Below are 23,204 nucleotides of genomic sequence, written 5' to 3' on the forward strand. Positions count from 1 at the left end.
AAAACGGCTGGGAAAAGTGTGTGAAAGGGGAGACGGCAAGGACCAATAATCTGTAAAATTAATAATAAAGATTAAAATAATAAAGTTCAGATTTTTTCTGAACAGACCTCATATTCCTTTCACAAATGAAGTAAGACAATTTTTAGATGAAAACTTTATTGGTGAGTGGATTGGACATAGAGAGCTGGTAAATTGGCCACCTAGATCACTAGACCTTACTTCTTTAGATAATTTCTTATGAGAATGGATGAAATGTGAAGTATACAACTAAAAAGTTGACACACATGATGAACTGATCTCTTGCATTCTTAATGCTACTGCCATCATCAAGTCACAAGAAGATATAAGTTGGCGACAGAAAGTGTAAGGAAACAAGTTGAAAAGTTCATCGATGTCAATGGTGAAATTTTTGAACAATCATTGTAAATCAATACAGTATAAACCACAGTGAGTATTTTTTAGAAGTAAATGAAAAAGATCTAAATTTACGAAGATCTAGATTTTCAAAGATCTAGATTTATTATACTAAAAACAGCTGTTTTTTTTATTTTTACAAATTCATAACATTTCTCTGTTAAGTTTTTCTGTTTTAAAAGTTGACTTTTTTTTACATTATTACATCAATATTTTCAGAACTAAATTCTCTACAAGTTTTAATACTAAAATCTATACATTTATTAATCATTTAACAAAGTTATTGTACTTCAAACTAAAAAAAGTATTTTTCATCACTAATTCTTTCTGTTTTACATTGGATGTCATTAAAACTATGGGAGATTCAGTACTGGGACCTGTTTTATTCAATTTTTCAGGTTAAAAGCATAGAAACCATCAAGTTTACCCTTTATATAATGCCTTAAAAATGTCAGTATGACCTCATTTCACCAGGGAAACTAAAATCTGGGTGAAATTTTTTGCTAGCTGTAATGAAATAACAAAGTGTTTTTGAACTTATATTTGTATGAACTTTTTTCCATATTTCAAGCTCTGGAATCAGTTACCAAATTATTTCCCTTTCCTCCTGAATTACTCTGTAGAACATTTATTATATAGAATGGAATGTGTATATCTGTGTAGTTTAATAATGATATGTGGTCTTTATTATACTCATATAATGTTTTCAGAGCATACAAAATAAACAGCAGCCAATGCAATTATTGTTTAATGCAATATTATTTTTTAAGCATTTCAATAAACTATTCACTCATTTCAAGAGATGAACTAGCCCTGAAAATTTCACCACCTGTCTTCACATTTTAGAAATGTAAAAAAATTGTTTTATTGAGTATAATTATCTACCTTTCTTAGCTTCATCATAACTATCACCTGTTGACTCATTTCTGATGTATTCCATTTACAAATCTTGCTGTACCACTGTTTTGACAATGGAATATATCTGAAACACGTCATCAGTTGATTCAGTTATGATGAAGCTTAGAAAGGTAGATAAATGTACTCAGTTAAAAATTGTGATGATCTTAGCATAAAATGTATGTATTTTAACAATAATGTAAAAAAATACTGCTGTAGGTCCCAGTGATAAATGTATCAAGTAAAAGACATGTATAATATTCCCTGATATTTTTTCCTTCTGTCAGCATCAGTTCCTATTGCAATCTTTATACCATTTAATTTACTGTTTTTGTAACAACAATGCAGAACATTCTAACCAGGTGAAATTGAAAATATTTTTCTTGATAATGAAACTAAATAAAATTGAGTCTAAATGTAATTTAGTGAAACAAAAAAATAAATTATTTTACGTGTGTAAATAGATTAAAATCCTGTTTACCATGTGTTTTTCATGCAAAAATGCTTGTTTCCTTTTTTAAAGTAAAAGCTTTTTCAGAATTTAAAAACGTGATTTGTAAATAGAATTAGCAACTGTACTGATCAATGCAATATTTTTTTATATAAGAAAACTTTTGTATTATATATTTTATTTATTAGAAATATTCAACTACAAATAGTAAACCAACTACAAACAGGTACTTGTTACAATCACAAAAAATATGTTAGAAGTAGGTATACTGTGATCTGGTAAAATTCATGAACTCTTGGATAAAAATTTATTAATTGTTTACTCTAGATATCTAAGAACACTCTTGGAAACAAATAGATTTACTAAATGGTGAAATTAAACCTCAACTTTTTAAATGACATGTTAGTTTTTCAATAGATCTGTCTGAATTATTTTATGAAATAATTGATTTGGCACTTTCATTGTGTATATTCATTTTAAATTTAACATGTAGAAGAAATATTTCCATCCAAAATTGTTAGAAAAATAATATTTATATTCATTAGTCAGAGAAGAAATGAAAAATTTCATTGAGAAAAAGAAAATGCTGTGTAGGTTCTTTATTACAATAAATTTGGTTTTGTTTACTAACTTTGTTATGTTATTCATATTTATTTTAAGGCCACCAAAATAATACAAAGATAATTTTACAAGTTTATTGTTAGTTTTCAAGCTGTTGGGGAAATGTAAAATAGGTTCTATGTTATGTTTTATGAATGCGTTATTGTTTTGTTAGTTCCTATGAATGTTTAATATTCTCCTTTTTAATTCTCTACAAGTTTGTGTGCTGAATATACTATCATCTTGTTGAGATTATGTTCAAACTTCAAAGTGGTATACACAGGCTGTGAAATAGTAAAATATTTTAATATTAAAGGAACATTTAACTTTTGATAAAAGTAGTTCTCCCAATTATTTTCTTCATTAAGATTGCATTGAATAATTCAAAATGCATTTACTTAAATTTTTAAAATTGACACATTTATATAAAAGGCAAGTGTAAAAAAGGGAATTATCAGTAGCTAGTTTTGTCCAACTGTTTTTCTTGAGTAGTAGTTCAAAAATTTTAGAGGAAAAACACTAAAAAAAAGTTTTAAATTCAATATTTAAGTTATGTAACTGATAATTTATAACTTAACTTATATATGTACAGAGGGGCTGGGAGAGAGGGAGTGGCTGTACCCCCTAAAGTTAGAACTAAAAATTTTTATTGAGTTATAAATGAAAAATGCAATATAATAATGAATTATTTTATTTCCTCACCTGATACATAGTATTAATTTTAATGGTCCATTTGGTCTATGTGTTCGCTTTCATGTTGCATGCACAATTCTATAAATTCCCATGTCCTCTGTGACATGCGACGGAGCATTTCTGGTGTTATGTTATGGAAGGCGTCCCTTACAGCATCATACAATTCTTTATTTCTGGTGTAATGATGTGCAGATACATGTGCCTTGATAATTTCCCATAATAAATTGCCTGATGTGGTGAGATCAGACTTCCTGGTGGCTATGATAACGGAGCTGGTGACGCTGGAGTATTCCAGCCTATCCAATGTACTGGAAATGTTTCATTCAGAAATGCACGGACTGATAGAATAAAATGTGCAGGTGCTCCATCCCGCTGCAACCATAATCGTTTCAATGAGATCCTTCTGTTGAAGCTGTGATATTAACCATGCTTCCATCATCTCTAAATAAGTTTGTGCATTCATTGGCCGATCAAAAAAATAAGTACCAAACAAATGATGAGCTGTCATTCCAGCTCATATCATGACTTGTGATATATTTCTTTCCAACTCTGTCATGTAATAAGCATTTTCTTTTGCCCAAAATAACATATTACTGACATGCAAACTGCAATAGATTGCACATTCGTCAGTAAAAAACACCTTTCCACGGTGCACTGCAGCGAGGAATCTTTCTAATAAAGCCTGGTAGGATGCAGCACAACGTCCCATATCTGCATCTGACAGTTCATTGATGAACACTGGATGAAATGGCCTAACTTTCAAGTCCTTTTTCATTGGTCTTGCATTGTCGTTCATGGTATACGAAGTTCAGCTGACTGTTTACGAGTTGATTTCATTGGGGATTGTTCAATGGAAACTGCAACAGCAGCACATGTTTCTATCCACATTTACTTTTATCCACTCCGCGGCCTATCTTTAAGACTGCCTAATTCAAATGCACGTTTTTCCTAAACGAACATTGTTGCTTTTTGTGGTGGCGGCGGCTTATAAAATCATTGACGAAACATATCACTAATTTGCTTCATTGTTTGATTCGTATGTTGTCATTCATGAACTCATACACTTGTCACTAACTGCTCCTTGACACTGTTACTACTTGTGTCAGCCATTTTAGCACAACTGTCTTTTTCTCAGAGTGTGTGACGTAAAAAACTGTTGCCAACCAACCCCAACGAAAATACTGTATGTTCTAAGCACATATCCTAACTCATATTTTTCATTAACTTTAGGGGTATGGTGACTTCCCGGCCTTTCTGTGTATACACACTGTAGTCCTTACATAATCAGGATACTAGTAACAACACATATTGATAATGTTATCCCATCCATTTATTCTACAGAAATTGTCACTTTCAAAAAAATGTTAAAATGTTGTATTTGTATAACAAAAGAGTGACAGTCCAGAATAGAATGTTTTAAATGATTACTAAACAAGGTATAAAAGTCACTTAAGTATAATGATGTTATAAACGGTAATACTGAGAAAAAATTTGTAAATGTGTGAAAAAAGTAATGTTACACCTACACCTACTAATATTTATACCTAGGTGGCTTTCAAAATTAGTAAATCTTTGAGAAAGCAGTTCATTTTATTTAAAATTGATGAAAACATTTTTATGCTTCAGGGGAGGAGAAGGGAGCAAAGTCCACTTTTTTAAATTCTCAAAATGTCGTTTCAAGAAACTCATTTTTAATGTTTTAAAACTTATGAAGCAACCTTCCTTTTATTACTGAGAGAAACTGACTTTTCACCCCTACCAAAATATTCATTTTTAACTCCAATTTTCCACTAGAAAGTGTTCAAATTGGAAATAGTATAGTTTATGTTAAAAGTCCCAAATTCTCCTAGTTTTGATTTTTACTGGATAGTTTTCAGATTTGTTTTTTATTTAATTCCTTTAAGACAATTGACAAAGTTATGATCTGAAATACCGGCACAGTATGAATTTATAAAAAATTAAATTTACAGAGTCATGTGTAATTATAATTTTCATTTATAAGATTGATTACATGTTTAGTTCTTTAAAATTCATTTATAAATTCTTAATTACAAATGCTATAATACATTAATGTAATTCATTAATTGTACTAATGTCTCCGAAATTAACAGAAAAACTTCTGAAGTGGATTTTTGCATAAAAACAGGAAAACTGTCCTTATAAAGATATGAATGAAAATTCTTGATTTTCTGTCAGTCTTTTTAAGTCTTTCATAGACATTTGTTTCTCGAATACATATTTTAATCAACATGGAAATATTCATTTTCAAGTTCAATAATGACATTTTGCAGTTGTGTTAACTTTTAAATCATTAATATCAATAACCAGTAGCTGGTGTTTTTTTTTGTTTGTTTTTATAAAAATATTATTTAGTGAAAACCTTTAGCAGTTCAAAGAGACTTAGGCTTCTTTTCCTTGAATTTAATGAGCTTTAATACAGAAAATGTTTGATCTGAGCTGGTAAGTCAAACTATACAACTTTTTCAAGACATAAAGCTGAACTTATAGGTTCAGTATAAAGCAGTGATTCTCAATCTTTTTAGTTCCATGATCCCTAAAAAGTAAAAAAAAAGTATATAATGAATATATTGCGAGCCCCCAGCCACAACCCAATGAAACCTAGTTAAAACAATATAGCTGCCTTGACAGCGACAGATGTGAATATGCATGTATGTAACAAACATGAGCAATTTACAGTTTCCACCTTGATGTGTATGTGCTTCTTGTAATTTGGTCTGCTTGTTTAATATTCACTGTGAGAGTGTCATGTTCAAACATGCATATGATTCGTTTGAACACATTGTGCTATCAGCAGTATAAAAGAGGCAGACGGAGTAAGGAATTGCAGAATGTCAATTTAGTTTAGAAGCATGCATCTGGTGCCTTTATTCAAGTTTTTAAAAGCATGTTTCATTGAAAATAATAATAACTGAGGATTTGGTTTTTTATTGTGCGATTAAACAGTGTCTGTTTTTTCAATTAGATTCTTATGCAGAATGTATAAATTTGTGAGAAAACAAAGTGAGCCATCTACACACAGTGAATCGATTGGTAAAAAAACAAGACTATACAATGACAGTTATTTAAATTATGGTTTAACTTCATTGGACGGAAAGCCATTGTGTGTTGTTTGCTTTCAAGTCCTCTCCGATGAAAACACGAAGTCATAAAATTAACTCGACACTTGGAAACTAAACATCTTGATTATAAAAGCAAACCCTGGATTTTTTCAAAAAATAATTACATACTTTGAGAAATCAACAAGCTTCTATTTGTAGATCAAGCCATACTGATAAAAGTACACTTGAAGCATCTTATCTCATAGCATTAAGATTAGCTAAGATGTCTAAATTCCCAAACAATTGCACAGAACCTCATATTGCCTGCTGCAATTGATGTGGTAAATGCTTTAAGAGACGTGGAAGAATTAAACAAATTTTTTTTAAATTCCACTTTTTAACAACACTATCAAGGTGAGTTGATGACATGGCTGCTGATGTTCGCAATCAGATTATTCAGCAAGTGAGTTCAAGTGAATTTTTTAATATTTAATTTGATGAATCAACAGATGTGGTAAAAATTTCTTAGTTCAAGTTTTGTGAGATATGAATGTGATACAGATAGATCAATAAAAGAAAATACATTATTTTTCAAATCAATACCTGGTCATGCAATAGGACAATGTCTTTTTGATGTTTTTTATGAAGTTACTAAACACTAAATATAGATTGGACAAAATGTATTGCAGTATGTAGTGATCAATATGTAGTGATCAAAGGTGATAACAGGAAAGAAAAGTGGATTTCTGAAAAAATTAAAAGATCGTCTTATACCATGGGTGGAATGGACATGCTTTTTCCATAAAAAACATGCTGAAAAATCTCAAAAAAATTCTTTGTAAAGCTGTAAAAGTTGTTAATTTTATTAAAAGTCAACCATTACAGAATAGGGTGTTTGCTAAACTATGCAATGAAATGGACAAAAAGAAAAAAATTTCTTCTTTTTCATACAGAAGTCAGATGGTTATTGCAGGAAAAATGTTAACCCCGTTATTAGAATTGCAAAATGAATTAATAATATTTTTCCAGGATAAACAATCCCATTCTCAATGTTTTTTTACAGAATAATGAGTATATATTTCTGTTGGCTTACTTAACTGATGTATTTTCGCATTTAAACGACTTGACTGCGAATTTAAGAGGATGTGATAAAAACATTTTATTAATGACAGACAGAGTTCATGCTGTCATTAAGAAGCTTGATATCTGGATTACTCAATTTCAAAGCAAAAATTTTGATATGTTTCCACTCACATCCCATTATAATAAGAAAAATTTTGATGAAGAAGATACTATTATTCACCGTAGTTTGGATAGTATGAAGATGCATTCCCGTGAGCTAAAAACTCAGTTAGCAGAGTATTTCTCAGAAGATAAAAATGATTGCTCAAAGAGATGGGTACAGAATTCATTTATTGAAAACATTGTTGCAGCTGCTAAGTTATCAGTTGGAGATTCATGACCAGCTCATCAAAATGTCTACCAGAGAAACATTACAACTACAATTCACATCTGAAGACTTAGGTATGTTTTGGCTTGCTTGTCGAAGTGAGTATGGAAATTTAGTCACAGAAGCATTGAAAATATTAATCCCTTTCACCACATCTTACCTCTGTGAAAATGGTTTTTCATGTTTGGTTGTACTATAAACTAAATATAGGAATCGTCTTTTATCGCTTGAAAATAATTTTTTTTGTATGTTCTAACATATATTTACGTATGGAGAAACTTTTAAATGAAAAACAAACTCAACCATCTCATTAATTTATTTTCTTTATATGTGTACTTATAAATGTAAATAAAATGTTTATTATAAACGATATTTTTTCTCGTAAAATGATTTCATTATTGTTTACATATAAAATTGTAAGCTAATTTTGTGACCCTCTGTCATATCACCACAACCCCCCAGGTTGAGAAACGCTGGTCTAAAGAAATAAAATTCTGCCACATTTTGTTCCCTCTACTAAAAAAGAAATAATATTTCTTCAGTCATAATTAAAACAATTTTAAATTTTACTTCTCAATAATGATCTACATTTTCTGTTCATATACAAATTATTGTTCATACTTAACAACTTGTTGAAATATATACAGGTGTACAGAAACATAAATGGTAAATATTGTACTGATTACAGAATAATCAGTGTCAATTATATCATATTATCTAATTTGCTAGTAGGCAGATGTGATTCTTTATTATTAAATTTGTTTAAATAACCTACTTTTTAAATTAAAAAAAACAAATGATTACTTTTTTCTTTATACCTTAAACATTTTTCGTTTTAATCAATAAAGTCATAATATTAAATTAATTTGATTAAATCTGTCTAGCTCTCTTTTCTTTGTATTATGTAACTGTAAAGGAAGTACATAACAAGTGTGAGTGAAGTATCTAGAATTTTCAGATTATATAATAAGAAATTATTATTATTATTAATAAATAATTTTTATTGCTATAAGCACAATAATTATTTTTTTTTATTTTTACTAATTTACACTCAAAAGCTACAAGCATCTAATACTAAATTCAGATCATATTATTTAGGTTTCTTTATTTCTGATTATTAGTTTCTAATTAATTAGGGCTATTAATTGATTCTGCAGCAGTTGATAAACAAGAATATTAGAATGCATTTGAAATCATTGAAGTGATAAGTAATTCCACTCATTAAATACTAATGATGTTATAAATAAGTTGCATGTTACTTACAGTTGGTGAATATTTTATTTAGTTTTTTGTTTGGGACTATAAAAATTTGCATGTTGCTTACTAACCTGTGTACCCTAGCAGTCATCAAGATGAACTTGAATGTAAGAGTCCAGAAGTTACCCCTCCTACACCACCCCCTTCGCGCCGATCTGGTCGTTTGGGTTGTATTGGGGGGCGAGGAGGCCCTTCAACACCGAGCTTCTCAAGGATAGCTGGAGGACTGAAGTTGGCCCAGGCTCAAGCAATGGCTGTTGCTGTAGCGGGTTTGATCCCAGATCCTCAGGCAGCAGCCATAGATAGGCTTGGCCGACGTTCACCTCTCCTCCACAGAGCTTCCTTTCATGGACGAGGTCAGACATTTTTTGAGTTTAATACATTTAAGAAAAATTATTTATTATTTTAAGTTAAATCATTTTAGCTTAAGAAGTATGTTTTGTTGTGTTAAACAATATGAATGTACATGATATTCCAGTTAACACTAAAGGGCTGTTGTAAAAGTCAGAATTATGGTTATTTCTGTTATGAATCTTTCTACATACAAGTTCTCTGTAAATTCATTATGTAATGAATTGATGATGAAAGCCAGTCTACATGAGGAACCGCAGTACAAGACAAACAATCCTACCTATAGGAAAGCTCCAAGACCCCTGAGGGATTCATCCTACCCACAATTCATCATAAAATTATGACATTTTATCCAGATGGGAGCAGCACATTACTGATCAACATTTTTCATCTACTGATTTAAATTTATCCTCCAACAAAAGTTATTTCTCTTCCAGGAATTAAAGAGCCACGCAAGAGCAGAATTGCATGTGGTGTGTGGAATTAAAAAAATTGTCAGCCATACAGTCAGATTCCTGCCAGAAGTGATATTTTTATTATGTCTATTATATATATTCTCCCAAATTATTCATTAGTATACTGGTTCTGAAATGATTTCTGTCTAGGATATGGAATTTTTTCATCGACTTGTATCATCTTTATAATTAGTCCTGACCCAGTTTTTTGAGACATCATAAATAATAAATTAAATTAAAAAAATCAAGTGAATTAGAATTTAAATAATAACATTGCAAGAAGAGAAGGTAGTTTCAGATTATATAAATACCTGCTATTGTACAGCTGTTATAAGAAGAAAATATGACTGAATAGCTGGTTGATTCTGACTTATTTATAAATTTTCATAACATGAATGCATTAATTTTTTCAGCACAATGGTGTTAGCAGAACATTCATCCATACTATAAACCTAGACTATAAAAGTAAAGCAGATAAACTGATTTTATTTTTATGTTAATACTCAGCTAAAGGTGAGCATGTATTTAGTTATTTTAATACACCAAAGCTCCAAAGCTGACTGAATTGCTTGCCATATCAAATGAAATATTATTTGGATATAATAATATAATACATTCCTAGTAATTTTATTTATTTATTACTTTTTGAAATTATAAGAGAAAAAAGAAACATTGAACTTTGTATATTAAAAGAAACAATTCTTTATATAATAAAAGAAACATAGACATATATATTATGAGGAAGATTATACTTTCCTTTTAATATATATTTGTCAATGGAAATATCTCAATCATTATTTTCTTTTTTATTTTGTAATTAAAAAATAAAATTATAACAGGTAATTAAAAATTACCTGTGAATCACAGATATTAAAACACAAAATTTTAATGTATAAAAACTTAATATAAAAAGAAGTTTTTCATGGACATGAAGTCCATGAATCCATTTTATACTTATAAATATAAAAAAAATATAAAGTGTAATTTTTAAATTCACTATTACTTTAAAAAAGGAGCTGATAATGGAGACAACATCTGTGGTTTTTTCGTTTCTCTGGAATAAAAAATTAATTTGACAAAAAAAAGCATTGGAATATATTTACTGCTTCATTAATTTGATTTAAAAGTTATATTAAACTAAATGTATACTCTCAAATATATACAGCTGATCATTTGAAAAGTTACCGCATTTATTATTCAACAACTATCAGTACCATTGTATGTTTTCAGGAATGTATATACCATTCTCGGGGAGAACCTTTCTAAAATTATTTTCAAAGGGGTGGTACCCACCCTCTCAGCTACACCTACCCCAACTCAAAAATCTTAAATGGCAATGATAATATTTAATTATATTAATTAACAACCTGTTAATATAATAAATTTTGGTGAAAATTAAAATTCGTCCACCCATTTGCTCGGTAGGTGTGAAAAACCATTTGAGGTAGTACTTTTTTTGAATTTCAGTCCAACTGAAATAACATTAAAATTATGTGACGTTACTTCCTAAACCATTTGAAATAATCATAATCTGTGGATTAAAACTGTGAAAATGAATTTTTCAACATGTTGCCAGCAAAGAAGTAGGTACTTTATTATTGGTTTTTAATGTTTAACTGATGTTATAATGCTGTGTTTACTGGTATGTTTTTTCAATGCTGGAGAAACCAAAAACCCATATTTTTAAGAAGATCGGATGATTTCAGACCTAATGCTTTGGGTCAGTAACACTGTATCCCAACGTAACCTAAAAACAATAAACAACAATTTTTAATCACAACTTCAATACCAGTGAACTAATTTTTATTTTGTTTATACCATATTACTTGTAATTCAAAGGGCCTTCCAATGAAGCGTTACATACTTCATTGTCTCATTTTAAAAAAAAATAAGTTTTCAACCCTTGAAAATTTAGAAAACATTTAAGGGCAAACTTTTGTGTTGGAAATTTAAAAAATAATTTTTACAGTTTTAATTCACATATTATGATTATTTCAAATGGTTTAAAAAGTAATATCATGTAATTTTACAGTTAATTTTGTTAGACTGAAATTTAAAAAAAGTACTACCCCAAATGGATTTTTGCACCTACTGGGCGAAGGGGTGGGTGGATTTTAATTTTCTTTTCACCAAATTTCATTATTTTTTATGTGTTATCAATTAATGTAATTAAATATTACCATTGCCGTTTAAGATTTTTGAGTTGAGGCCGGTGTGGTAGAGAGGGTGGTTCCACCCCTTTAAAAATAATTTTAAAAAGGTTTCCCCAAGAATGATATACATGCCTGCAAACAGAAATACAATGTACTGATAGCTGTTGAATAATAAATGTGGTAACTTTTCAAATAATCACCCGTTATATTAAAACTCCCTTGGGACACTATCTGAAAAAAAGTTTTCTTTGTCCAGACAAACATTGACCAAAAATGAGAGATATTGAGGATATTGGATATTGTTGATTCGTGTATTTTAATCAGTTAAAACAGCTCAGTAAGATAAAAGATTGTTTCTAAAAAATCAAATTTATTTCTTTAAAAAAACAGTTTTAATAGAATTGAACACCATAAAATAATTTATTTCATCAAAATAAAAGAAAGGAGGATTGATTACTAATACATTACCACAACACAAATAACCTTCTTCAAACTCCTAAATTAGGGTTATATCAAATGTTCATTGTATGCTATACCTTTACTCTACAGTAAAGTACAAAATTATGTACAGTTAATCATATTATTATGATTAGGGATTTACTGATACCAATGTCTTGAAAATTTTCTTATATTAATGAAAATGAATAGTGTGAGAGATTAAAGATATATGAAATAACTTCTTCAGACAAATTTTGAGAATTTTTTTAGAAAATGGCAATACTGATTAAATAGTTAAAGCTATCAGTGCTTGATTACATTCTTTAAACTGCTAGATAACAGATCTAGCCAATTTTTGTACAAATTCATATTTTCCAAACCACTTCCCCATTTTATCACTAATATCCTAATCGGTATTGCTTGTGAAGTCGGTTGGTAACTGTATCTTACCTAAGTATGATTAGCAGATAATTACATTATTAATGTGAAATGAATGATCAATTATTAAGGATCTTTTATTATAAAAATCAGTGATCTAATCCAGGCTACATCCATTGGAGTGTATAAAGTATCTTTTGAGGGCAACAAAAGCTGTAAAATTTTTCACTAGCTCCAACATATAGAAACATCTGTGAATGCACCATTTTTATATCTTTACATTTACTTTGTATGTACTTATGGTCCACAACAAAGAACAAATTATTACATTGATTACACTGATAAACATCATTTTTCTTTCCTAACATACGATACATGATTTTAATCTGTTTTTTGATGCTGAAAACAAATTTGAACAGAATATTTCTATCACCAACCATTTTTGAAAAATTTTTAAATTGTAATTAAAGGATTTTTTTTCATTTACAACGTACAGTTAGGATTTTAAGTTCCTATGCTATATTTTGTTAGCTCATTTTTTATTGTTTAACTTTGTTAACATAATTTGCAAGCTATAAATAAACAATACTAGATAAAGAATTAAATCATATCATAGTCACATATCTAATACTGAAGAGTCAGCCTTCATGGACAAGATTAATCATGTCTGTGCAGGTCAAAATATGTAGCTGAAAGCACAGCTGTGTTGTTGGTATTAAGCACTGGATTTAGGAATGAATTAATTTTGTTCAGTCTTACTGATGTCTTAAGTTTGTTAACAGTGCTGTGTCATAATTCCTCAAAATTGTGTAAATGATATGGGTGCCTTTTGTTATGTATGTGGTGATTTTACCGTAAAATCAAATAGAAAAAACATTACACCTTTAACTAAAAAAGCATATCATTTGTACTTTAAGTGTAAAATTGGTGATCAGGATAGACATGGGCTCCTAATATTGTATGCACTAATTGTTCTGTATATTTAAGAGGATGCCTAAAGGGTACAAGGAAGGCTTTGCCATTTGGTGTACCTACAGTTTGGCGTGAACCAAAGGATCATGTAACTAATTGTTACTTTTGTTTAACAAGTGTCTGGAATTTCTAAAAAATGTAAACATACTGTAAAATATCCTTCATTGCAATCTGCAATCAGGCCTGTATCGCATAGTGAAATTATTCCAGTTCCTGAGCCACCTATGAATGTATGTTTTGAAAGCAGTGATGAAGAATCAGGCAGTACTGAAGAAGACAACAATGATTTTGAATTTGAATTATCTTCCAATAAGCCACATCTTATATCACAAGGTGAATTAAATTACTTGGTTAGGGATTTAAATTTATCAAAATATCCAGCTGAACTGTTAGGATCAACACTACAAGGTTGGAATTTACTTCAAAAAAATACAAAATATTCAGGCTTTAGAAGCCGACAAAAAGAACATTCTCAGTATTTTATTGATGAAAATAATTTGGTTTATTCCACCAATATTGATGAGCTTATGATGCACTTAGAACAAGTTCATAAACCTGAGGACTGGCGGCTTTTCATAGATTTGTCCAAGTATAGTTTAAAAGTGGTTCTACTACACAACAGTAACAAATATCCTTCGATACCAGTCGCTTATGTTATTAATTTGAAAGAGACATGTGTGATAAAAGACATTCTTGAAAAAATAAATTATAAAAAACATAGCTGGAACATAAGTGGTGATTTGAAAGCTATAGCTATTTTGTTAGGCATGCAGTTAGGTTGTACTAAGTACATGCGTTTTCTTTGTGAATGAAACAACCGAGCTAGGAATAAACATTATGTTACCAAATAGTGGAAGAAACAAGATAACTAACTCCAAATGGGAAAAATATTATTCATGAGCCCTTAGTTGAACCCAAAAAATATTTTTACCCCCTCTCCTTTCAAGCTAGGACTAATGAAAAATTTAGTAAAAGCACTGAAAAAGGATAGTCCTGGATTTTTGTACATCAGGCAGAAATTCCCGAATGTAAGTGAGCGAAAAATTAAAGTAAAATATTTGTTGGTCCTCAAATAAGAGAGTTGGTCAAAGATGATGTATTCAACTCAATGTTAAATAATGTAGAAAGTGCAACATGGACTTTATCTAAAGATGTTTTGAAAATACATTTCCTTCACTCACATCTGAAGTTTTTCCTTGACAACCTTGGAGACGTAAGCTATAAGCATGGTAAACATTTCCACCAAGACATTTTGATGATAGAAAGTTGCTATAAAGGGAAATGGAATACTAACATTCTAACTGATTACTGTTGGACATTAATTTGGGATGTGCCTGAGGCTATTTATAAAAAAAAACACCATCAGTGAAATCATTCTAACACAGCTATGGCCATGCAAAATTATAAACTTTACAGATTTTAACTATAATTTCCTTTAATTTGTTTTTAAGCGTAATTTTTTTTAAAACTAAGGGTGATAGAAAAATTGTATTTACTAATCTGTAATGTACGCAAAAAAGCAATTCAAGCAATGGTATCACTCTTAGAGAAACATATAAAGATTTTTTTGTCTACCACTGTTATCGGTAATAGAGGAGATTCAAAAGATGTAGACAGCCTCTTGTTATCAGCATAAGTCGTGAAACCTGACTTTGATATAATTACAAAGTGATATTGGTGGATATTTAATATTTTTCTTTATGCAATAAACATAAATGATATGTGAATACCTTACATTTTAAAAAAAGTAATAAATCATTAACCAATTCAGTACAAAAGAACCCATTTTGTTTGCAGTTTATTGTCTGGATAGGAGAGGTTGTTTTTACAAAATTTTTAAAATTTTAGTATCCCTGCCCGTCCAAAAGAGTCTCTGTATAAAAGAGATCAAAACACTGTAAATTATTTTGGTTCCAAAAACTATATACAACTTGGTCATCCATTTCTGGGAGGTGTCTACAAAGGAGGTTTCACTGTCATTTCATAGTTGAAACTTCCTTTATACCTAATGAATGAGAAAAGAAGGTGGAATAAAGAAACTAATTCTGGATAATATTCTAAAACTAGTTATATTAAATTAGTGATAAAAAAATGCATTATATTGCACCACTATAAAAAACAATAAACAAACATGTTTACTAAATTTATGTTTCTCGGTTATTAAATTTCTCTAGTACTAAATTTAATTATACCTAGTTGTCATTTTGTTTTAAAAATATAAATGTACATCATAAAAAATATTTTGAAAAGTAACTTTAAGTTCAATAAGGTATTAATAATTTTTTTTTAGATTTTAAAATTATTCTGAAGTATGATGCTATTGGAATGAAAAATAAAATTGTTTAAAGAATATTAAATGCTATTTTCACATACATTCTTTTATCTGAAAATTTTTACTAAATTTTACTTCATAATTGATTGCATGATATCTAAATTAAATTAAAATAATAAATATTTATGAAAATAAAAAAAATAAATACACATGCTTTTATTAGAAATCGGTTAATATAAATTAAAACAAAATTACTGAGTCAAACAGTGTAATACTCTAAACTTTCTTGAGTGCTATATGAACTTTAATAATAATCATTCACAAGTATTGTAACTGTACAGTATGACTGTTAAGGAGAATGATCATCAACCACACGTCATATTAATACTACCTTCAGATTATCTGAATTGAATACCATAACAGTAAATTTCATTTTGAATTATTGCATGATATCCTATAAAATTTTCATAAACCTGAAAAATTGTGCTGGAAAGCCACATTGAATCTATATTGATATACCAGTTTGTAATTTGTGGTAGCAGTGGTAATAAAAATAAGTTACATTTATTTCCTGTGTATGTAATGTTGAAACATTAAAATAAAATCCTTTTTTTTTAGATTATTGAAAATAAAAATGCTTAATATATTTTTAACATAAAATATTTTCTGTAATGATATCCTTATTTTTTAATATTTGCCATATATTAATTTAGCCTTTGTTCAGCTTACATATGAAGTTTATGAAACACATGTGTAATTTATTTGGCATCTTCCCTATTAATTTTTTGTTAACTTTAGTGTAATTTGCATAGTACACAAGTTAAAAAACGTTTAGAAGCCAGTAACAATTTGATAATTCCCAAAAATACAGTAACCAGTTGCTGCATGTTCCTCTGAATTTTTTGCAATTATAAAAAGCATATAAAGAAAATAGATTGTTTGTTCTTACAGGTGGTTCATGGGGTAACTCATATGCACCGATGAGTAAGTTCATGAAAATTTCATATCAATAATTAATTTGACATCATAAATACTGTTGCCTATTTGCTGCTCTTAAAATGCATTTGCTAAACCACCTTGTATTGTGTTTTGTTTATATTTTTCCTTATAGTTTATTACCTGTATAAATTATTATCAACAAAGTGATGTTTTGCTGATCCTTAAAAACCCGACTACGGAAAAACCATGAATTATTCCTTTAGCTAATAAATTTTTAAACAAATTATTATGGATTTATTCAACACTGCATATGACTTGGATTCTTGATGATAGTTTATCAACTACAATAATACATTAAAAAAATACAATAAATGAGAGAAACAAGTTCATCTTCTTTGAGGTTAAAATGTAAATAAGAATCAAGCAACAAAATAGACACATGTCTTCATGAAGTAAATAATATTTGCATTTATCTTACTACTCAGTACCTGTTAATTGCAGTATGATAAAACACCTCTTGGAACACTACCAGACATTGTCAGGAACATTTGAAATAAGCTGCTTAGTCAAGAATCTTCTGATAACACAAAGCAAGTTCTGTTGATTCATTCAAATGCCAGTTAATACTGTACATCACAGAGGGTAAAGTACATAACCTCCTTTCCGTAGTCGGGTAAAAATACAGATTATAAATATTTTGTTTTTATTTGGTTTATTGTAATAAAATATACAGTTTTGATGTGTATCAACTGTTAGAGAGGGGGTGCTATCCTGTTGAAAGGCTTCCATTTTCTTTTATGGTTATTTTTTTTTAAAGTGGAATTTTTTACTGCAAGAATGCATGGTAGTTTTGTAAAGGTAATTATATTTTTAATATTTTTTACTCAAGTAATTTTTGTAAATAATTTCTGCGCATGAAGTTCTTTTCGATAATTACATTTTCTAGTTAGCACATGTTGCTTCAGTCTGATGCTTTTCATCTGGGTTAATAGTCTTTATCATCGGGTTTTTAATATCAGTCACATGAGCTGTACAAATAGAAAGTTTATATATATTAATTATTCATTTATCATTTACATTATATTACTATTACAACTGTGAAGTTTAATAGCCATCAAGAGTAAAATCATGCAGACCAAAAATTATATTAAATCTACTTTCAAAGAGATTTTTTTTGGAAGCTTAAATAAGTAAAATGAAAGATGTAGAAATTCACTTCTGAAGATTGTTTTAGAACTGTTATTCAGCATCCTAATCAGTGTTATTGCTGGTATTGTTATAGAGAGTAGACATTTTCTACGCGATTTAGAACATCTTTCGTCTACAGTGAAATATATATTCAATCTGAATAATGCTTGTTTAATCACAAATTATTATATTGTTGTTTTTAATTTTCATACTTTTTGAGTCCGTGATTTTTTTTTACTATTGTAAAATTTTCATGCTCAGTTAATACCTTTCTGCCTTTTATGTTTATAAACTGGTCTTTAAGGTTTATTCTGATTCAACCTTCAAAAATCACTACTAGGAAAAGGATGCTTATACAGAGAAATTAATGATGTGTAAATTCTTCTCACAGCAAAGAAGGCATAAAAGATGCTTGAAACAATATGAAATTAGTAAAAAGTTAACAAAATTTTGAATTTGATAAATAACTTATTAACCAAACAAAAACAGTTATCAAATATATTTGACAACTGCTACAGGATTTCATATCCATCCCTTTTTTCGTCTTTTTAAGAGGTGGAGGAGCCCCATTTATGGGCGCCTGGGCAGTGTTGGGCTTGCTAACAAAATCTGTCACGTCCAGTTTTCTGCGCTTTCCAACATGATATACTGCAGTTCTCTGGGAGGAATAGTTTCCTTTTATCTGTGGTGTCCAATATTTCCCTCCTCGCATCCTTAAATCAGGAGCAGCAAAAGAAGACATTATATGCCGTCTCTTCCTCGTCTACGCACACTGGACAACTAGCAGAGTAATCTAGCTTAAACCTAAACGGTATTCTCTGAACCCCCCCATGGCCCACTAGAAACTGTCCGAGGCAGTAATCCAGCGGGCCATGGACCCTCTCACACCAACCTCTCAAGTCCGCAATTGTGCGGTGTGTCCATCGCCTCTATCACTAATGTCCCACTGCATCTGCAATTCTCTCCTCATTTCTTCCATAATGGAGCTAGCCACTCTCCTTTTATCCGCAGGTGTTGACACCTATTGCTCTTTAATCTTCTTCCTGTGGGTGATCTCCAGATTGACACATAATATTCCTGCCAACACTTCGACTGCTTCTCAAGAAACCGTGCGATATGCAGCTGTAATACGGAGGCAGCTCCTTCTGTGTATTGATTTAAGAGTACTCCTGTATACACCGTATCTAGTAACCCCTCCATATATGTATTATGGTTACTTTATGGTAACATAAATGTACTTTATGGTTGCATAAAGCAATGTGGAGTATATCACTCCAGACAGCAGCCTCCTCCTCTGCTGCCTTGGCCCCCCACAGTTCGGCAGTAATCTGGCAACCAGACGCATGACCTTTTCAGCCTTCGAGCAGGCCTCCAAGACATGGGTGCCGAAATGCATCCTGGTGTTCACCCATATTCCAAGATATTTTTTTGCAGTCCTTGAAACTATCCTTTAGCCTTCAAGCACCATCTTCAATGTTGGTTGTTGTATTCACAACAATCTCCATCTTATCTGGAGCCATAGTTAACCCAACTCCGGCCATCCAGGTTTTTTTTTCATATCCACCAACAGGTATCAACAATAATGCCACCTATAGCACATTTCAACTTCTAAAAGAAGTTGAAATAAGAAGATGTTGATATTTAATGATTACTAACATATGTAGATATTATCGCCCTATAAATTTTGGATAAAATGTGTTGGAAAGTACATATTTTTAATTTAAGAATAATTATCAGTTTTAAGATTATGTTCAAAAAACTTGTAAAATGAACTCCATCCAGAATTTTATATCTGCCGGCCTCTGTGGTACAAGTGGTAGCATCTCGGCCTTTCATCCGGAGGTCCCGGGTTCAAATCCCGGTAAGGCATGGCATTTTCACGCACACTACAAATCATTCATCTCATCCTCTAAAGCAATACCTAATGGTAGCCCCGGAGGTAAAAAAAAAGCATTTTATATCCGTGATGATTTATGAGAACTATCTCATCAGAAACATGGCTTCAGTCATTTCATTTTATCCATACTTCCTTTTATTTACCAAAATGCTATTCCCATAAATATTCCATTTGAAATAGTCAAATGGGATTGTAAAACAATCCCATTAGTCAGGATGAAGTTGAATGGAATTAATTGATTAAATTAATTTTCAATAACACTTTTTATGGGCTTGATACCTCAAAACTATATCCATTTCCCATTTTTATATGTTCTTTCATTCACTCATATTTTCTTCTTTCTTATTATTACTTTAAGCATTCCTTGATTTTCCATATTCATGCCCTGCTTTGTCTAACCTCAGGGACCAAATACATTTAATTGTACAGTAGTTTGTATTTTCCATTGTTATTAGTTTTTTTATATGAATGCTATCATCAGAGAGATTCAACTAAAAAATATTTAAATATTCGAGGAAACTTCTTAATGGAAATTTTAAAATATTATTATTATTAAATACTAAAGCCATATCAGAATAATATTAAAAACACGTAAAAATGTTTCATGACAATTTATTGTTGTTAACTGAAGTAATTGCACGGACAGAAATGATTACTAAAAAAATTTTTAAATATTGGTCATTCACTTTTTGATTTTAGATCTTATTATAAAAGTATTATAAAGTATAATTAATATTCAAGATGAGTAATGCTTTCCAGCACGAGCTAGGAAATGCAATTAATAATAATGTTAAATAAATTGGAATTCTTTTATAGCTTATGCTGTAGAATTATTTAGAAGCTTTTACTACCGATATTATTTATTTAAAATTAGATAAATGTAGTAAAAATCATATTTCTATGCATGTATTAATTTTAGGATTTATTTTCAAAAAGAAAAATTTTTTTATATACTTAAAATTTATATTATATTTATCGCTACTGCTGCCGCAACTGCTGTTGCATGTTCACTTTTATATTTTATCTAAATTTTTATTTACATTTGAAGGTATTAAAAAATTACTATTCAATGTATGTACTACTTTAGTAGTTGAAATTTTGTAATAATGTCTTCCAAAAATTTAAATCTTAATTGAGTTTTGGTTATTATGTGGAGCAGCTGCAGAGAATTTATTATCTCATTTCTTATTCTATCAATCCTTTATACTCCTTTGCATGTGTTTGTATTTAATTTTACATGATTTTTTCTGAAATATTTTAATTTTTTTATAATCTTTCTGTTAAATATCCCTGGTCTTCTAGTGGTTTTTCGTTTCCTATTTTTGTAGTTTAGATATCCTTTCTTTTGCTGTTTTTTTTTTCTATTTTTAAAATTTCACTTAAGCTGTTACTTCTGTCTGTTGGTTTCCACAGACATGAGTAACTACCAAAAATGGTATTCTCATCCTAAATAAAAAAACCCATGCCAAGAATTCTGCCGAAGTGAAGAGTGAAGTGGTCTCAGTTTAGTTCCTTTATTAAAGTTAATTTAATGCTGCACATCATCAATGCCAAACTTACTACAGTGCGGTGGGTGGCATTCTGCCCACTAGTGACATCTTCACTAGGGTGGTTTGAAAAAAATTTTTTTTTATTTCGAAATGCTATAGAGGGCAAAGGTTGCCGTTGGTATAGACAAGAAAAAAGCAAAAAAAAATAAATAAATTTTTTACATATCTTCCGGTCACGCACTGCCGTTAAAGTTCGAAAAAACCGGTAAAAGCCATAAATTTCCAATATTTTTTTGTAAGGATGGTATGACTACAATAGTCCTATATCCCGTAAACATTTCTCTAAGTATGTTAAAATAACTTAAGTATATATAAATTACATTTATCGCCGTTTAAAATGTGGTGAACTGGTGATTTTAGCGAAATTTCAAAGTTTTACATTTTATTACGTTTTTATAACAAATCTAGTAGAGAGACGCTACAGTTATATTTCTGTACCTGAAGTGCTACTGCTTAGAAAACAAGCATAGTAAAATAATCCTTATATTTTAATACTAACCGGTCGCGCAGCCCCATTAAAAAGTGAGTAATGCTGCATTGGCCTTAGTCCTATTCGCGCGAACTTTATATATGATTTTAAAATAGATAATATAAAAGTGGTATAATTGCATACACAGTTTTAAAAATACTAAGAACATAAACCTGCTTCAGTAACACTATTATTTTAATTATTTTTGGTCATGCAGCTGAATGAAAGAATTCCAATAATTAATTTTGCGGTATTTTTCAAATTACATTGTGTATGCAGCTCTTTGATCATTTTGCTTTACAAAATGACCCAAAACTCACCACGGGGAGGTGGCGCACTTCGAGTTCCACCCACATCCTACCCAACCAACCATCCAGTGATTAGGGTGTTTTATTTAAATTATTTACAATTTTAAAACCTCTACAAACGTTCATAGTTTATTCCCTACACTTTTTCACTTTTACTCCTTAGTTTGAAATGTTACTAGTTTTTTACATCACTAAGGCTTTATATTTTGATTTGTTCGAAAAGGTAGGCATGGCTGATCTTGACAATAATGTAGCTCTTGGTCGTCAGAAATTTATGAATCACAAACCTTCGTGTGTACTTCATCGTTTTTTCATAAGTTTGAGAGTTCAGATCTCTTTCTTTCATAATATTTCCGCTTGTTTCTATCAGTAATTCTTTTTGTTTCTTTCATATCCAAAGACCCGATTTTCCCAATGCCGTATTTTCTCTGCAAGTACATAAATCGTAACTCCAGGGCAGGATTTTTTTTTTCTTTTTCACTTATGCAGTTAATACTTATTGGACACACACATGCATGTGGAGTTCTCGTACAAGTACAGTCGTTAGCAATAATTAGATATTTACATGCAGCGATGTCAAAAAGAGAGAAACCATTCTTTTTAAATTCGTAAAGTCTCAGTTTGAATGTCGGTTTGTTTTTGTCACGACTATGATTTTCTCTGAGCTTACAATACAATTCATAGTGAGCGTTAATAAGCTGGATCCCTCTGTATTCCTTCAGTTAGGATGGAAGCTTTGTCATACAAACACTTAATTTTGTGTGAAACTGTTGTGGCTACTTTTGAAAAGGACACATTCTTGTTTATTTCAACAGCCGAGTTAAATCTCTTGAAAGCAGCAGCGGAGAACATCCTCATGTGTTGGTAGTTTTTTATTTAAAAAGTCTCGCGGGTGGCCAAATTTAGGGCATCCGAAATCCTTTCTAATTATTACACCTACGCCTAACTTCTTTGGTACATTCATAACAGCAGTAATGAATTTGCACTTTTAATTACAAACACTTAATAAAAAG

The 23,204-nt window shown here is 30.1% G+C and overlaps 1 protein-coding gene across 8 annotated transcripts in view; it reads left to right on the top strand.

Annotated features, from left to right (window-relative positions):
- The window catches only part of Ca-alpha1D (Ca[2+]-channel protein alpha[[1]] subunit D), a 659,257-nt gene that overhangs the window by 622,062 nt on the left and 13,991 nt on the right, over window positions 1-23,204 (top strand). For 6 of the 8 annotated variants that reach the window (XM_075363219.1, XM_075363216.1, XM_075363221.1 and 3 more), the window contains one exon: window positions 16,792-16,824. The exons of the other annotated variants lie outside the window; for them this stretch is intronic. In XM_075363219.1, the coding sequence (XP_075219334.1) occupies window positions 16,792-16,824 (33 nt within the window). The remainder of the gene's footprint in view (window positions 1-16,791; window positions 16,825-23,204) is intronic. 8 annotated transcript variants of the gene reach the window in all.

This window comes from Lycorma delicatula, chromosome 4, assembly GCF_047948215.1.
Source record: "Lycorma delicatula isolate Av1 chromosome 4, ASM4794821v1, whole genome shotgun sequence".
Classification (NCBI taxonomy): Eukaryota; Metazoa; Arthropoda; class Insecta; order Hemiptera; family Fulgoridae; genus Lycorma; species Lycorma delicatula.